This window comes from Paramisgurnus dabryanus, chromosome 12 (genome assembly GCF_030506205.2).
Source record: "Paramisgurnus dabryanus chromosome 12, PD_genome_1.1, whole genome shotgun sequence".
Classification (NCBI taxonomy): Eukaryota; Metazoa; Chordata; class Actinopteri; order Cypriniformes; family Cobitidae; genus Paramisgurnus; species Paramisgurnus dabryanus.
The window spans coordinates 18,817,974-18,836,299 of NC_133348.1; the positions used below are offsets into that span (position 1 = coordinate 18,817,974).

The following is an 18,326-nucleotide window of genomic DNA, read 5'->3' on the forward strand; positions in this document are numbered from 1 at the left end:
TAAGATACAATGTACCTGGATTTTGGACTCAACAGACTTCAGATCAGTAATGTTGACTGTGCAGGTACTTTGAATGTGCCTAAGAAAGTTCTCACTCCACTGATTCAACGCCAGCAAGGACTGACTGAAGTGCTCCAACAGAGCGAGATGAGATTGAAGTTCCCGAATCCTGGAAAAACATTGAAGTGTAAAATTTAAATATAATTATTATAATATTGTATAAATAATATAACCGACACCAACAGACATGGATAAAAGCAACCATTTAATTTAAATGAAAGTAGTTTTTACCTGACTGGTATGTTGGTACTTAAAGAACACCATCTCTCCTCCAGGTTGCAGTGGAGATCTCCGATCTCTGTGGCTCCTCCTTCTGAGGATGAGGAGTACAGAGACTCTGCCCGTGTCTCCAAACTTTCCAACAAAGACTCCTGAAAGGGAACTTCTGACTGCATGTCCTGATAAATCACAAAAAAGAGGTCAAGGATTTATTTGCAGGTCAAGACGAAGCACCTTACACTTTGTGAGTTTTCATTGTAATCTAGTCATTCAACCGAATATTTTACAACCAAACATCTTTTCTGACTTTACACTCACCTGCAGGGTCTGAAGTTGGTTATTGAGATTTGCTACATCCATGCTCAGGTAGGGACGATCTGAACTGCATAGAGTTTCACACCTGTCCAACCAGGACTGCAGAAGCGAAAGGTCTCTCTCATACCTAAAAATCAGAGGGGAAAACGTTGTTTTTGTTCCATTCCAATTTGTAATTTAGGTAACAGAGACACACGCCATGTAACAAATAAACATGTAAACACATGCCTCTGCCACAGTGTCAACAGGTTTTCCAGTTTTGATTGTTTATCAGTGGCCTGCTGGGTATGTAATTTGTGAGCTTGTTGAAGCTCGGCCACAGCTTTCTCCAGCTGGCCTCCATCAGACAACCTTCTCCAGCCCAGACTCAAAGACATCAGCCTGGGACCCAGCTGCTGCAGATGCTGCACTACATCCTGAAAATTAAAGACACACAGACTGTGTCACAAAAAATCACTCATGGTCACAGCCATGGACAGTGATTTGCTACTTGCTATTACTAGTCAGAGACAGGTGATAGTAGGTGGAGGGTCATTCTCATCCAATAAGGACGAAATTGGACGAAAACACAGCACATCAATATTTTAAATAAATGTAATAAATATAAATACATTAATTAATTCAAAGGCACTCAAGAACTCAATTTTAAAATTAAAGTGATTCCTAATTTTGCAGCCTAAATATTATATATTTAAATTTATATAAATATTAGGGCTGCGCAAAGATTAATCATGATTAATAGGATACAAAACAAAAATGATTTTTTTTGTGTGTGCTGTGTGCAATTATTATGTATATATAAATTAGTGCTGGGCAAAGATTAATCGCGATTAATCGCATACAAAATAAAAGTGATTTTTGGCATAATATATGAGTGTGTGCTGTGTGTAATTATCATGTATAAATAAATACACACACACATTCATGTATGTATTTAAGAAACTTTTACATGTTTATATATATTTATTTATATTTTATATATTCTATATTAAATATAAATAAAAAAATTATATATAAATAAAACAATTCGGAAATGAATATATGAATGTGTGTGTGGTTCCAGTAAATATACATAATAATAAGACACAATACACGCACATATATTATGCAAAAAAATCACTTTTATTTTGTATGCGATTAATCGTGATCCCACATTCATGTGTTTATTTTAGAAACATTTACATGTGTATACATATTTATTTATATTTTTATATATTCTATTGAAATATATGTAAAAAATGTATACATGTATGTGTGTGTGTTTAAGGATACATTATAATTACACACAGTACACATAAATATTCACTTTTATTTTGTATGCTATTAATTGCGATTCATCTTTGCCCAGCCCTAATAAATATTATTTATTTTTATGTTTAATTTATATTTTTTTACTTGACTAACATTTTTTAAGATTTTAGATTGAAAGTTCAGTTTTCCCTGTAGGAAAAATCTATTTTTTTTATTGTTGTTTAGATGTCTATGGGTTTTTTCAGTATGTTTAAAACATTAACGATTAACACTTCTGTTTCAGCTCTGCTTCTGTGCTGATTACACGTGTACGTTACAAGATAATTGATGCAAACGTGCATTTCCTATATGCATTGTGTTAAACCGAACTTAGCAGTTATATGTCTGAAACTGCCAAATGTAGCATCTACAGTATTTACATATATATATCTATGTCTTGGAGGCGGGGACTAATTCACATATTCATATCTGTGGTTTGAGCTGTAAGATTAAGTAGAGGCAGAGACTAATTTGCATATTCATAGATCCATAGATTCATATAATTACTGGGAAGGTAAAACTTTTATATATGCTATTATGATGCTCAAAGATGCGTTTTAACTGATACAATTTTTGACTACAGGGAGACTTTAAACTATTTTAATCACTTTATGTTGTCTTGCATTGTACCAACAGAATTTTTTATTAAAACAAGGATGCTATGTGGCTATAATCGTTATCGGCAGACAAATTGGCAAATTGATTTCCCACTATCAGACATTGGCCTGTTAAAAAACCATAGGTATTTATTTGCATTGAAAGATGTCATTCAAAGTAACCTAATATAGATATTGGCACTGATATTTTGTATCGTTGCATCCCTATTTTTAAATGTAGATTACAAATATTCAATGTAGTCTCTGAATAATTAACGCTCCATTCATATCATCACACAGCAGCATATGTTTACCTCCCAAAAGTATTTAACGTGAAATTACCCATATGAAGATGTATTGTTATACTAACCATATGTTCATGGAGAGATTTATATGTTCTTGATGCTGATGTACAGGAAGTTATTGACACATTCAGTTTTTCCTGTAGTCCTTTCATCAAATCTTCCACCTTACATGCATTAAAACATTGCAAAAATTAGCTCTTAAATCTTAAATGAAAAGGTCTTACAAAAGGAGTGGACAGTGCTGTGCATGTATTGGTACCTCCTTGAGATCCTGGGTAAATTGTTTCGTATTTCTCAAGATAGAGTGAAGCTCCGCCTCTCGTTGCTCAACGCTGCTCTTAAACTCCTCCCTGTATCTCACAATCTGCTTCAGGCGAGCTTTAATTCGCCCAGCCTGGCTTGCCGTGATGAAGTGCATTAAAGTCTGAAACTCTGTCTCCAATCGGTTAAAGACCTCCACCTTCTCCTCTAAGATCTCCCTCAACATCTAAGAGGAAACAAAAACATTAAGATGCCTCACTTACATTTATGTAATTTACAGTGCATTCAATGTACAGATTATTTCAGATTAAACCATAACCCCGGTTTTGCAATGCTCTATCAGTTCAGCTATAGTAGGCCATGTTATGCTTATTTATATTAGGACATTTAAAGAGCACCTATAATGGCATATTTACAAAATGTAATTTAAGTCTCAGGTGTGCCCAGAATGTGTCTGTGAAGTTAAGCTCAAAATGCCCCACAGATCATTTATTTTAGCATGTCCGAAATGCCCACATTTGGGTGAGAGCAAAAATGCGCTGTTTTAATGTCTGTACCTTTAAATGCAAATGAGCTACAGTTCCTCACTCCCTTACGGCGCATTCACACGGGGCGTAAGCGGTGACGCTTCCCATTCACTTATAATGGGTGACGTCAAGCGTTTGGCGAACTGAATTGTGGATCCGTAGGCGGCGCGTCACTGCCGTTGCTCGCGGAAGAAGTTGAACGTTTCTCAACTTTTCAAGCGGCAACGCGAGCGTCCGCCAATCAGATTGCCTTATTCAAATAACCTAGGCAGAGCCAGACAATTACGTTTATGGAAGACCGATATGTGCTGTGGCCACTGTGATTGGCTATTGGCCACACTTCAGACAAGCCTTCCATCAAGCGTTAACGCTTTCGCCCCGTGTGAATACGCCGTTACAAACAGACAGTGAGTGCTTTCAGTTAAAATAGATCTGATTACTACAGTCTAAAACAATAGTGGACAGAGTACAACTCGCTGAGGGTGGAAACTATGGTAATGCAGGACTGTTTAGTGGGCGGGGCTTTATCAATGTGACCTCACATTGATAAGGGAATCAAAACGGCTTGTCTAATGAGACTGCTTTGGTTTAATGGGGATCAAAAAAGTAGTTTTTTTCATCGTAGGGTGGTTCTGTTCACAAACTGCCAACACACAATGGCCCTCATTTATCAAACGTGCGTACACCAAATTTCCAGCGTACACCTGGCGTACACCCAAAACCACGGTGACTTTGAGATTTATCAATATGGACGTTGGCGTACGGCACGCTCAAATCCTACGCCAGCTCAGGAGGTGGTGTACGCACGTTTTGAGTTAGGAAATGCACAGAAAAAAATTCCTTACACAACAAAACGCACTGACAAACTAAAATAGTATATAATATATGACCCACTGTAAAAAAACAACAGCAACATAGTAATTATAAACTTAAGTGTTTTGTTTTTTGCAACATGAACTTCAATGTTTAATTTGTGTGACTTTACCAAAGCATTTGATTTGTATGCATATGTATTCCTTTTGCGAGCCGTTTCAGGGCAGAGCACGTGAGCGGAGCGGAGCATTGAGCGGTGCGGTAATACCATCAGAGCGCCTTTTTCCGAAAATTCCGCTCGCTTAGCACCGCTCGTTGAACCCAGAATGCCCTTTGATAATTTGCTAGTTCGAGAATCTGTAAAAACGTCTAGCAATAAGTTATTCAGGAATTCATGCCTTATACATAAATGTAAAGTAAAAATCAAAGTTAAGATTGAGCAGGAAGAAAACAATGAAAGAGAGTGCGGAGAGACTGTAAAAGTTAGCAAATAATCATCCTGGAATCTGAAGCGGCACATAGCAAGAAAGCACAAGGATGTGCTACGAAATAATGCATCAAAAGGTAAGCTAGTCATTCGATGATAAATAAATAGCTACACATGAATAGGTAAGGTAAAATGCTTGTGTTGAATGGAGCCATAAATCCGATCATGATGACATGCGGACAAAATCATGGCCACAAATTATCTTTTATGCTACATTATGGACACTTCTTTTTCTTATTTAGTCTAAAGTATGGCCATTAATTTAGAATTCGTTCCCAATATTCAACAGTTTGTTCCTTGGAATTAATTATTATAATATTTCGTAATTACTATTACAATTATTTTTTCTTCAAATTATGAATTAGCCTAGTAAATCATGTGGATGTCGTGGAAACAAATTGTTAATTTGAATTATATACGGAGCTCCGTATCAAACTGGATCTAAGATATAGCTAACAAACAACTGTATGTAAATACAGAAAAACACACTACAAAAGTTACTATATCATTTTAAAATATTATTAAAAAAAAAAACTTAACCGAACCATTAAGCAGACATAGAATTTAGATGTAGGCAACAGTAAATAATAATAATAATAACAATAATAATAATAATAATAATAAATAATTATTCTTCTAAATATCAATAAGCGTCATTAATAATGAAAATAATAATAAGAATATTACAAATTGTCATCCAATTATTAATGCGTCTTTAATTCCACTCTTTAAACTCCCAAATAAAACAATTTTGTTTCTTTTCACTTTCCCGGTTTCTCTTCTTTGCCGTCTTTCGTGTGTCAATGGCGTAAAATGAGGGCGTGGGGGAGGCGGAGACTTGAATTTATATGGGCGTGTTATTCTAATGACGATCGTTTTCAGCCACGGCATTTATGAAGGACAGGTATTGCGTACACCTGAATATCAAAGGTACGCACAGTTTTATAAATCAGGCGGTGCGAGGAGTGTAAGCATAATCTTACGCCAACATATACGCCCGTTTCTACGCAAGTATGATAAATGAGGGCCATTATGTGCAAACACCTTGTAAAATTGGATTTTGCATAATAGGTGCCCTTTAAGTATTTTTTTTTACAAAAAAACAATACTGGTGTGCATCTTAAGACGAAACAATAGTACTGATATATGTTAAGATAAATTAAAGGCAGCTCAAACATGCATTTAAGTCTGGGACTAGAAAAGGTCCTATCTGGGTAACTTCCCCTAATGTTTTCTTCTGATGCAGATCTGTTTACCTCCACAGTTTGAATCTGCTCATCCAGGTTAGCAGAGGTTCTGCTGATATCTTCAAGGTCTCTCTTACTATCACAGATCCAGGAAAAGAAAGCCTCAGACTCACAGCTGAAACTTTGCCACCACCCGTGCATCAGCTCCAGATCTGACAAGCTATTAGAACAGACAAAGATAATGAATTTACAAAGATATTAATGAAATAGTTCTGCCTATCCCTGTAGGACTAACAGAAACATATTATATGTTAAAATGTATTTTGAGTCATGTTCATCTTAATGCATGGGACTACATGAAATAAGGTGGGTAGTCTAGGTACAGTTTATGTAAAGTAAATACAGGCATATTGGCCTATAAGCAGTCTTACATTTTCTGAAGGCTGGTCTGTGTCTCTTGAACTCGGTCTTGTGTGGACTGGGCCTGGTCCCGCAGTAAAGACAGATTCTGAGGTCCAAGCTTAATGTTCAATGCCTTCATCTCCATGGACTCAGCCCGTGCAGCAAACATTTTGCACTGCAGATCAAGATCCTAAATAAACACACACAGTTGTATATTGTATACTTGAATATCAAGCTTTAGTTTTATCAGATATATTACTAATACATTTCGTATTTGCACTTACTTTAAAAAATTTTAGTTTGGTTGTGAGACTGTCCAAGTTATTAAAGTTAAGCTCCCTCTCCAGAACAACACTGACTTGACACACAAATTTTAAGATGTCTTCTCTCTCTTCTTCAAAGTCCTGCCATGCACATACAGTGACCTAATGAGCAATGAGAAGAAACAATATACATTGAAATACTTTGGGTTTTTTACATTTAAAAGCTATAGTAAAGTCATGTTGTTTCATAACTGTACGATGTAATACAAAAATCATTACTGAAGTGACAAACAGTCTTTGTTCTCTTTAATTGTATGGAAACAAAAGCATCAACTGAATTTTCCCTCTTTCGTTCCACAGAAGCATAGAAGTCATATGGGTTTGAACGACATTATGGTACAAACTGCATGCAACTTTAGCTAAAGTATAAGTGTAATTGGAAAAGTTACATTTATTAGCAATATTTCATGTTGCATATGTTGAGAATGATATCTAATACATCCATGAATGTCCTAAATCCTGTAAATAATTGCATTTGGAATTCCTTATCTATTCTTATAGGCTTCAGATGAAATAAACAACGTTATAAAGTACAATCTGGTATACGTGTAAGCGTTCATGTTTGATTAAAAGCGTTACCTCCAGGTGTTTCTCCTGAACATCCATCTCATTTGCATGCTGGGGCTTCAGATTTTGCTGTAAGTAAACAGAGAAAGTAAAATAAACGAGCATGAATTTCACATTCTAGAACGATACAAACAATCATTTATTCACAGCAATCAGATGCAGAGATGCATCATTTTTATTGCATTACACGTCAGCAGAATGAATTTCACAATCCCCACCTGGTGAATGATGAGCATCTGTTTGGCCTCCTTGGCGTTTTCAGCGTTCAGTATTCTTCTGTGCTCCTCCGTCTGGATTATTTCCTCCTCCTTCACCTCCTCTTCAGCTTTTATGTGCACCTTAGTTTGATCGGTGACAGGAACATCCTGAGAAGCATTCAAAGAGATTGCAACCATGCAATATATCATCAGGAAAAAGTCATAAATCCTACCACCGCAGCATACAGATACACTTTAACTATATAATATGTTAATGATATGTAAATGTTCTGCTAATAATCATAAATTAACATTTGATTTATATTTTCTTAGCAGACATTTTATTACAAGGCACTCAAAACAGATTACTATGACACAAAATTGAAAATTTGATTGAGCAGGCCAAATATTATATTCGATGGGACGACATTATTTAAACCAGTCATTGTTTACTACAGTAGTGATGCTAGTATTGCAGTATGACACAGTACACCTTTAAAGACATAAAGCACACTGTTTAGGTACACAACCCCACATTCATTATGAGGAATATCAGAAGATCGCACTTCACCTCAGACTGACACAGCAGTGTAGAAAACTCTAGTGAGAGTTTATCAAGAGCAGCTCTCTGTATATGAACTTCACTTTCAGGACTTATCTCCTCCAGCTTAGCGATACGAGCTCTGAGCCAGCTCAGACTCTCATCCTGAGCCTTTACCACCTGACGCTGCATATGTTAAGAGATAAAGTTCAGATTGGAGACGTGATCTGCTTACACATTTAATGAAAATATGCATAAGAGGTTCGCTCACCTGGACACTAGAGATTTCACCTTCACCCTGCATTGCCTGCTGGGTGAGAAGCCATCCAGACAACTCACTGAACCTGCAAACCCCCGAGAAACACTGGGATAACATTGTAGTACTGTTTTTTTTTTTTTACAGCAAGATCAATAGAATAGCTGCTGAAAACAGCTTAAACCAGCCTGTAGCTGGTTTTGCTGGTTTAAAATGGGTTTTCAGCAATTGGAGACACTTGGAGACTTTAAGACCAGCTAAACTAGTAAAGACCAGCATACAAGCTTGGTTGGTTTAAACTGCCTTTTTTCTACAGCATCTTAGTGTGTCAATGTTTGTATCTTACCTAGTGTGCCACTCTCTCCATTTATCTGGATGCTTTTGGAGTCTCAAGTGCATTCTGTCCACTAAACGCCTGACCTCTGCAAGACGATCTCTGGTCTCCTCTACCGTTTGATGACCCAGGTCATTTTCTGGAAGATCCTGACAGAGCTGCTCCATTGTCTTTAGTCTCTTCTCACATACAGACAGTCTGTTTGTCTGTCTGAAAAAGGTCTATATGCACACATAAAAATATGCATTAATATACTGAGATTCAGATTAATAGCAGTGTTTGTTATAGCTTACATGCCATGAAACGACCAGCATATGTTGTATTTTGGATGCTGGTCCCCAGCATGGGAGTCTGGTATGCTGGTGTCTCTAAGTGTCACTTGTCAACCACTTTAACCATAATTTTTTTGCAGGTGAACAGAATCCATCTGCTAAATCATCACCAGATCTGCATAAACCAGCAGAAAATTCATGCTGGTCTAAGGGAGTCTTTTGATGTGATCCTGTATGATCACTATGATTAAGAGTTTGGTTCCAAAACCAGATAAACGCCATTTAAAAAAAAAGTTAGTTACCACCAAAATCAGTATTGTATCAGGTCAGTTATAAAAAGTAAATTCTTAATTTTATTCAATATCTGATATCCGCCGTGTTTCTGTCATCTTTTGTCCCTTTTTCCCTAAGCGCATTAAACGCCAGTCCTCCTTCTTTGCAGAATGCAATAAATCCACTTAACCAATCACAGGGCACCATTCCACACAGTGTAAACAAAATAGTAATTTTGATAGCATTGACATACCTGTGGTGGTTTTTTGTGGCAGGGAAGAAACGTAAGCCATTAAAATCTAATAATTTACGCAACTCGGGGCGATGGAAAAAAGCAGGCTGTTGCTTGTTCTTAAACAACAGCATCATGCTTCTGTCATGCTAACACATTGACCCAAGGGGATCTTATCAAAAACTTTCCATTATTTTACTCGAAGTCAATGAAAATAAAGCAGGACCAAAACAATTTACAGCTGATCGCTGTCAAAAAAGTTTAGCGACTACATCCCAAGGATGACAGCAGCAATGACAGTGTTCTTAATATGACAAAGTAAGTGTTTTGATTAATGCCATTAATGTTTATTTTTTTAATCAGTGTATAACACTAGTCAACTAAATGAATATAACATATCAAAGATAAATGCACATTTATATACTGATTCAATAGATTTAAAACATTTAGAAAAAATAATCAGTTTTTATAATAAATCTTTGAAAATCAAATTATGGATTTGAATTTTTTATGTAATTATAACCTAAAGATGCTATGTAAAAGTTTGTAACAGAAAATAGTGGTTTTCATCTTGTCACATTCTTGGTATAGAAAACACGTTTTACCCAAATTAGTCAAAATTGATTTTTGCGTTTTGGAACCAAACTCTTCATATCCTTGTATAACTTCCATCTTACCCTGTGTTCTTTGATCAATCTTTCACTTCCGACTGTGAGCAAGGCTTTATCTTCTCTCGTAAGTTCTGCCTTGCACTCCTGTAATGTAGCCATCACCAAACGCCTCTCTGTTTCCACCTGCAGTCTGAGCAGGTGGGGAGGAGCCTCAGCTTGGATGTCCTGGTGGGAAATAAATGCATGGTAACAACGAATCCCCATTTATTTGCAGAAGAAATCAATGTGCTTCAGGATGAAAGTGACCTTCCATTGCTTGTGAAGTCTTCTGACCGTCTCCCGTAGACTCTTCTGGTCTTCGTCAGAGATGATGTCAGTGAGGTCATCACACGCTTTTAAATAAGCACTTAAAATGTGCTGGTCCAGACGCCCAAAGAACTCCTGAGCAAATAATTACACATTACATTAAAGTGCACACTTAAAGAACGTGACAGGGTTATTCTTAAAGACATGATAAACGTACATTATGTTTGCGGAAGAGCTCATCTGGGTCTCCTCTTTCTTTTAGACAGGCCTGGCCCTTCTGCAGGGCATCCTCGAGGTCAGCGCGAGACTCCTCATACCTCCGCATAAGGTTGCCACTGGTCTCAGCCACCTGCTTCCACTCTGAAGCCTCCTGCATCAAAGCCTGGATTCACAATCCAAACAGTGTCCATTAAAGGTCATTTATCCAAATACAAATCTTGTTTTAACATCTAACACAGATCTTATTGGTTCTCATGTGCCTTGTGTCGTTTAATGTGTGTCTGCTTAAAAGACATGCAAGAACTAATGAGAGTTGACGCTATCGACATGCAAACATAATTGAACTTACAGCATTGATCTCTATGTTACCATGGAAACACAACGTATCGATTGCTAAATGTGCTCAAAATATGAATCTTTTTTACACTAATGTATTGTTTCAATTTGGGACACATATATGACCCAATGGAGTCATTTGGATGACTTTAAAGGACTCATATTATGCTGAATAAATGTGTGTTTGGACATGAATGTGTGTGAACACAACCACCGTACAATGAAAAAAATCATCTCACTCAACCCTTAATCCCAGTTAAACTAGAGCAGTCTTATTAGACATGCTGTTTGGGTTCTCTTGTTAATGTGATGTCACACTAACAAAGCCCTGCCCACAGCCACCGACTGACTGGTTAACTTTACCCAAAAGCTTTTTTAATTATGTTTGTAAGCATGTTGTAGCACTAATGTGGCTAAAGATACTATTTGTCCCAGACTGTATTCACAGGAATCAGATCTATTTTATCCAAAAGCAGTAGCACATTTGCATTTAAAGGAACACATAGCACTTTTTTAATAACACCCAAATTGCATTTTGGGCATTTTGGACATGCCATAACAAATGATCTGTAGGGTTTTTTTGAGCTGAAACTTTACAGACACATTTTAGGCTAGGGCTTTTTGGAGCTTATATATTTGGAGCTTAAGATATATGGTGGCATTGTTATATAAACTATTTGCTTTAATAAAGCTATTTGCTTGAGTTCAACTGAAGAAAGGAAGTCATATACCTGGGATGACATGAGGGCAAGATACTTTTTATATTTGGGTAAACTATTCCTTACAACCTATTTTTAATTTAAAGAATGAGTGTTTTTATTGTCGTCTGTAATGCTGTCTGACCTGTGCAGTGGTCTGTATCTCAGTGACTCTGTTCTGCAGAAGAGAGACATCAAAATTGTGTAGGGATTTCGCGCAGCAGAGCGCCCGCTGCAGGGACAGGTAACTGCGCTCCATAGCACAAACACAGTGCTTACAGTTTTGCTGCTGGGTTTGTAACTCCTGCCAAAAATTAATAAAGCAGAAATATCAGTCCTGATTCGCAGAGGTATTATTCTTCACACGATTCATTCACCACACTGTATCCTTCTTAATCTAATAATGTTTTCATCCCAGTGGTCTGTCTGACCTGGCACATTTGCTGGTTGTGCTGTTGGGTGATGATTTGTCCAGCGAGCTCTGCTGTCTCGTAGAAAGTTGAGATTTGATTCTCTAGCTCTTCTAACAACGGAAATAGACTCTGACACTCCTTAAGAATTAAAGGACACGTCTCTTTCAGCTGTAAAAAAATACAAACACACATCATTTCTTCATGCTGGTTTCTATGGTTCATTCGCGTATGTGTTGGCAGTTTACAGGCCGATGTAATCTAATGACTGTTTCCAAGCACTTTTAGGCTGAAATAAAGACTTTTTTCATTTACATTATGAATGCCTAATATGTCTATTTTAATGGTCGCAGGTGGGGGTGGTGCGGGTTGTATAAAAAGTACAGTGGTGCGAGGCGGGCCAAATATTTCATAAAAGAGGGACCCGCGGGTTGGAAAAAACGCAGACCCCGCGCATCACTAGTACAGACTAGGGCTATTCGATTATGGGCAAAATCATAATCAAAATCATAATCATGATTATTTAACACGGTTACTCTGTAACTTTGAAATCATGTATTTATTTAACCTTTTTATTTAATTAAACAATAAAAAAACAAGTGTTGCAATAGACTACATGTGTCAAAGCAGTGGTGCCTTTGAAGTGCCTTACAAACACATTGGTCCAACAGCACGCAATTTATATTTTAATGGCACAATAATTGTTGAAATAATTGATTATCTTGTTTTTGAAATTGTTTCAATCAAAAACGATTAATTGCACAGCCCTATTAAAGACATGACAACAAAGTCCAGGAAAAAAGACAGCCCTAGTAAGATTAAACAGAAAATCTATAACATATGTAATGGAATTAATTCAATGCTTTATTTGATGTTTATTGAACTGTGTTTATTTGCTTACCAAAAAACAATTTTGGTGAAAAGGACAAAGGTGAAAGTGTAAGGGAGGAGATGGCAAGATGAAAGAATTTTGTTTGAATAATACGCAATTCAGATTTTATTGTATATTATAATAAAATGTTTAATAAATGTATATAAATAAAGATGACATAGTGACATAGTTAATCGTGTTATTTTCTTTCTTTTTTTGGCAAGTAGAAGTTCTAAATGGCCAGTAACTTAAAAATTTAGTAGCCTAATTGGCTGGTGAGTTCATTTCAAACTTACTAACATTTAATGCATAATGTGTTTAGAAATAATTCTCTGAACTTTACCCTGACTTTAAAATCACCCAAAAAATGATTATGAACAAAACTATGTAAGGAAAAATAAAATATTGAAAATATTTAAATATTATCCCACTGGGTCAAATATAAGCATTTTCTGGGTTAATTTAACCCAATGACTTGGTTTACCACATTCTTACCCAGTGCTGCATGGGTTAAAAAACAGAATTTTTTAGAGTATATGTTTGTTCACCATTTCACATGTCCAAAGTAAAGATCCAATCATTTAGCGAATATTGCACAAACCTGATTGAGTTGTGTTTCGATTGCTGTTAGAGACGAGAGAGTTTGAACTCCACCACCATGAACGGAGTCTATGGCTACAACCTGGGCAGAGCGAGCCGCCACCTTATATTGTGCTTCCATAGCAGACAGTCTGTGTTTGATGTCCTACAAAAATTGCAAAGGAAGTTAAATGAACAGAACCGTCATAGAACGGTAACCAGAAGATATATTACTCCAAACCACTGTTTTTCACCGCTTTTACCTCAACATCCAACATAAAGGCTTTGACATCCAGCAATGACACTTGAAGTGGTGAGGTAAGTTTGTTCATAGAAGTGTCCAGAAATTCTTGTATGGATAAGATGATATCCTGTTGTGCTCTTACATTATGAGTCTCAGGAAGACGGGCATACTGTGATAAGAGAGTGACAATTTTGTCAGGTTTTACCCTCGTGTCATTAAAAAATAGCTTTGGTTTTTCATAAAAAAGTCAAATGTGTTTGGAATGAGGGGGAGTAATTACAAAATATTATTTTTTAGGTGAACTGTAACTTTAAATGGACCACTTTCTTAAGCTTAAGATTTATAGTAACCCATTTAGCAATTTATTTTAACAAACAAAAAGACACATTAACCACTCAGAGAGATCATTAATTAAAGTGTCATTAGTAAACACCATCAGTTGGGGATTGATGGAGCTCTGCTAAATGTTTCAAGTCACTATTGTTAATAATTCATCATGTAATTCATTATTGACCATATGTAGATCAATATAGCGCTCCATCAGTCATTAACATTTGTTTACCTGTCTGACCATCAGAAACATCTCCCTCCATCTTCCATTCAGGAGCAAAAGCTGATGCTTCACGTCACGTGTTACTGTTTCATCACATGTCTCGATCAGAAAGTTCCCAGCGTCATTCATAGCAGCATGCTGGTCCATCCAGTGTGGAAGATTCCTGAAAAACTCCTGAAAAAAGGAAAGTCTGTTTGTATAAACGTTAAAAAACATTATTCAAGAATACAGTGCATATGTGTAGACGTCTTACCCGTTTGGTGTTCTCAGGTTGCCCGAGAGCCATCTGGGCATCCTCCAGCCATGCCTGCAATGAGGCCACACAGCTGTTGTACCTTAACCAGTTGCACTGCACCTCCTCGAGCATGGACCTCACACTTCGCACCTCCACGGACAGACTCCTCCACTGATCAGACACCTCTCGGAGGAAGAGCTTTACAGCTTCCTCAACTACAATGTTGAAAGACACAAAAGTGCAGAGATCCAAAAGGCACATGGTTCAAATGAATATGTCAAGTGCATGTAAAACTGCTTTTGGCAAAACCCCTGAAATCTTACATACATTATATATACATTTTTCTTTATTAAAATAATGTGAATACATACTCTCTGTAAATATAGACCCCATACATAAACAGAACAGCTATGAATCATTGACTAATAACATACAGTGCCCTCCGTATTGGAACAGAGGCACATTTTGTGTTATTTTAGCTGTTTACCAAAATGTATTCCAGTTACAGTCATATTATGACTATTGGCTTACAGTGCACACTCTCAGCTTTATTTTGAGGGTATTCACATCCAAATTGGCTAAAGGATTTAGAAATGGGACAGTTGACTTAAAAGCTGTTTTATGGACAGGTATTGTCTATTTGTTAAATAATTGACAGATGTTAAAGGTCTGGTGTTGATTTTAAGTGTGGCGATTGCATTTGAAAGCTGTGGCTGTGAACCCAAATCATTTGATTCAGGGACATCTCCATGCAAGTGATACAGACCATATTTAGGTTTCAAAAACACAACAAATCCATCAGAGAGATAGCAGGAACATTAAGAGTGACCAGATCAACAATTTGGTGCATCCTGATTAAAAAACAACACACTGGTGAGCTCAGCAACATAAAAATCCTGTATGTCTACATAGGATAAAAGCGGTGGATGATCGCATTATTCTCTCCATGATAAAGAAAAACCCCTTTACAATGTCCAGACAAACGAAGAACACTCTACAGGAGGTAAAGATGTCATTGTCAATCAAAACAATAAAGAGAAGATATTACAAGGAAAAATACAGAGGGTTCACAACAAGACACAAAAGCCACAAGAATAGAAAGGGGAGATTAGACTCCAAAAAAGTCAGACAAGCTCTCAAAAAACTAAAATCAACCTGTATAAGACTAATGAGAATAAAAATAATGGAGAAGGACAAGAATATATCATGATATCAGCAGACAACATCTTCAGTAAAATAGTGTTCAGGAAGTGGGATTGCATTTCCATGCATGGTTTCCTAAGGCACTGGATCACTGGTGTTTTTCAGATTAATTTTTCACTTCTCTGGACGTTGTGAAGGGGTTTTTCTTTATCATGGAGAGGATAATGCGATCATCCACCACTGTTATCCTATATAGACATACAGGATTTTTATGTTGCTGAGCTCACCAGTGTGTTGTTTTTTTAATCAGGATGCACCAAATTGTTGATCTGGTCACTCTTAATGTTCCTGCTATCTCTCTGATGGATTTGTTGTGTTTTTGAAACCTAAATATGGTCTGTATCACTTGCATGGAGATGTCCCTGAATCGAATGATTTGGGTTCACAGCCACAGCTTTCAAATGCAATCGCCAGACTTAAAATCAACTCCAGACCTTTAACATCTGTCATTCATGAGGAAATTATTTTAAAATAGACAATACCTGTCCATAAAACAGCTTTTAAGACAACTTTCCCATTGCTTTTGACCCCTTTAAAAAGGGGGAGCTCCATATTAAATGGCTGTAATTCCTAAATCCTTTAGCCAATTTGGATGTGAATACCCTCAAAATAAAGCTGAGAGTGTGCACTGTAAGCCAATAGTCATAATATGACTGTAACTGGAATACATTTTGGTAGACAGCTAAAATAACACAAAATGTGCCTCTGTTACAATATTTATGGAGGGCACTGTATTTTCAAAAAACGCATATTTATACTATAAAGTAGACCACCATGATAAAATGTCAATGGCTATTTTCTGATCTTCCGATCACATATATCACACAAACTGCACTTCTTTGCTGATGTTGCCTTGGGCAAAAAGAAAGCAACATGTTGGTACTCTATTGCCCAAAGAAACCCAATTAGAATACAGTATCTCTACTAATAGACCAGAATTCCCTTTTGAATTCTGTGTATGGGAAAACCTCATCTACGATTAGCCCGAGGAGAGAGAGATGAACATGAGAGGGGTGAGAAACAAATAGGAAAAGAGCAAGCATGGAAGAGAGAGGGAGGGAGAGAGAGAGTAAGCAGAGACTATGAGCACAGACTGATTGACTACTGAGCCCACAGGGATTAAAGTCAACTGAGGGTGAAACGAAGATAGAGACTATCATTCTGCCCTCTGGACACTGAGATGCTGAAATGTGAAGGATTTGCTCTAAAAAAATCATTTTTTTATGTCCTGCCATGATCTTTTTTTTAAATCATAAATATATTCTCTGATTTGAAAAATGCATAGCCTCAACCAGGGCCACTGCTACAATTCGGACCACTCAAGATGGTCCTCCATCCCTCTAGGCCCTGTAGGTTATGCATAGAGAAGGTTGGTGAGCCCAAATCATAACAGACCCAAGGACAATGTTCATTGAGTACATTGTTCCATCCAGAAAATTTTTTCATCCCATGATGACTGTCAGAAAAAAAGGTACAAAATTGTACATTTTCTGTTGCTGGGTTCCGTTTTGTAACTTCACGGTACATTGACACAGGGCGTAAGTGTTAACGCTTCTCATTTACTTTGAATGGGTGACATCATGCGTTGCCAAACTGAAATGTGAATCCGTCTGTGCTGCGTCACTGCCGTTGCTCGTGGCAGAAGTTGAAAATTTCTCAACTTTTCAAGCGCCTAACGCGTGCGTCAGCTAATCAGATCGCTTTATGCAAATAACCTAGCGGAAAGCCAGCCAATTACGTTTATGAAAGACCTGGAGACAGAGGAGCATGTGTTGTGGTCACTGTGATTGGCTGTTGGCCACACTTTAAACACGCCCTCCGTCAAATGTTAACGCTAAGGGGCAACCTTCCGATCTCTTTGATGAAGCCAATATGGAATTGACTTAAACTGCAATTTATTGACAAGCCAATAGAGACTGGCTCCAAAAGGGAGTCAATTCCCATAGACCTCCAAGTTAAAATGCTCAGCTTTACAGAAGGAAATAATATGTTGTTTACAGCTTGGTACAAAAAATGTTTTTGGTCTATATAGCTAAGTTTGCCCTTCATGACAACTGTAAGGGGGGTGAATTTTTTTGTAACTCATCCGTTTAAATGATATTAAGCCTTAAAGCAACACTATGTAGTTTCCATGTAAAAATGACTTACAGCTCCCCCATGTGGTTGAAAAGCGCAACAGTGCCTGGTATCAGACACTCTTCTGCAGGCAGGGGGAAGGGCGGGGCTGTGTTTCCTACCCTCCACCGCCACTTTCAGAGTGTGCTTGTAGCAGCTAGGAGGCTGCTCAGGTTGCAGCAACAGTACAATTTGTCCAGTTAAAAGTTGTTCTATCACTGAAATAATTTTAGAGACATTATTTAAAGGTAAAAAAACTACATAGTGTTGCTTTAAAGTTCTGCATAATTAAGAGCGTGACCACTTGAGTGACAGATGAACTGCCACTGCTGTCACTACAGTGGAGTTAGGCGGGCGTGGTTTCAGCAACCAGCCGCTTCAGCTTCACCCACGTCCCGCCTCTTTACCCATTTTTGATTATCCGCGAGTGATGCGCAGCCAAGATGGCACAGGCAGGCACCGGATACTATTGGCTTCAAAAAAGCTCTT

At 37.3% G+C, this 18,326-nt stretch overlaps 2 protein-coding genes across 2 annotated transcripts in view; both read right to left on the reverse strand.

Moving 5' to 3' along the window:
- Positions 1 to 702, reverse strand: part of syne1a (spectrin repeat containing, nuclear envelope 1a) — a 104,439-nt gene extending 103,737 nt beyond the window's left edge. The window contains exons 1-3 of the mRNA XM_065257006.2: positions 598 to 702; positions 292 to 458; positions 16 to 169 (exon numbers count right to left, since the gene is read on the reverse strand). Coding sequence (XP_065113078.1) covers positions 16 to 169; positions 292 to 458; positions 598 to 639 — 363 coding nt within the window. The 5' untranslated portion in view covers positions 640 to 702. The remainder of the gene's footprint in view (positions 1 to 15; positions 170 to 291; positions 459 to 597) is intronic.
- The window catches only part of LOC135738614 (nesprin-1-like), a 41,841-nt gene continuing 24,156 nt past the window's right edge, over positions 642 to 18,326 (reverse strand). Inside the window, exons 16-37 of the mRNA XM_073816308.1 lie at positions 14,538 to 14,734; positions 14,294 to 14,458; positions 13,751 to 13,900; positions 13,510 to 13,653; positions 13,404 to 13,409; positions 12,059 to 12,208; positions 11,773 to 11,931; positions 10,592 to 10,756; positions 10,375 to 10,509; positions 10,135 to 10,293; positions 8,693 to 8,901; positions 8,362 to 8,434; positions 8,121 to 8,276; positions 7,571 to 7,717; positions 7,365 to 7,421; positions 6,747 to 6,887; positions 6,492 to 6,652; positions 6,130 to 6,280; positions 3,045 to 3,272; positions 2,851 to 2,949; positions 809 to 1,010; positions 642 to 721 (exon numbers count right to left, since the gene is read on the reverse strand). Coding sequence (XP_073672409.1) covers positions 642 to 721; positions 809 to 1,010; positions 2,851 to 2,949; positions 3,045 to 3,272; positions 6,130 to 6,280; positions 6,492 to 6,652; positions 6,747 to 6,887; positions 7,365 to 7,421; positions 7,571 to 7,717; positions 8,121 to 8,276; positions 8,362 to 8,434; positions 8,693 to 8,901; positions 10,135 to 10,293; positions 10,375 to 10,509; positions 10,592 to 10,756; positions 11,773 to 11,931; positions 12,059 to 12,208; positions 13,404 to 13,409; positions 13,510 to 13,653; positions 13,751 to 13,900; positions 14,294 to 14,458; positions 14,538 to 14,734 — 3,134 coding nt within the window. The remainder of the gene's footprint in view (positions 722 to 808; positions 1,011 to 2,850; positions 2,950 to 3,044; positions 3,273 to 6,129; positions 6,281 to 6,491; positions 6,653 to 6,746; positions 6,888 to 7,364; positions 7,422 to 7,570; positions 7,718 to 8,120; positions 8,277 to 8,361; positions 8,435 to 8,692; positions 8,902 to 10,134; positions 10,294 to 10,374; positions 10,510 to 10,591; positions 10,757 to 11,772; positions 11,932 to 12,058; positions 12,209 to 13,403; positions 13,410 to 13,509; positions 13,654 to 13,750; positions 13,901 to 14,293; positions 14,459 to 14,537; positions 14,735 to 18,326) is intronic.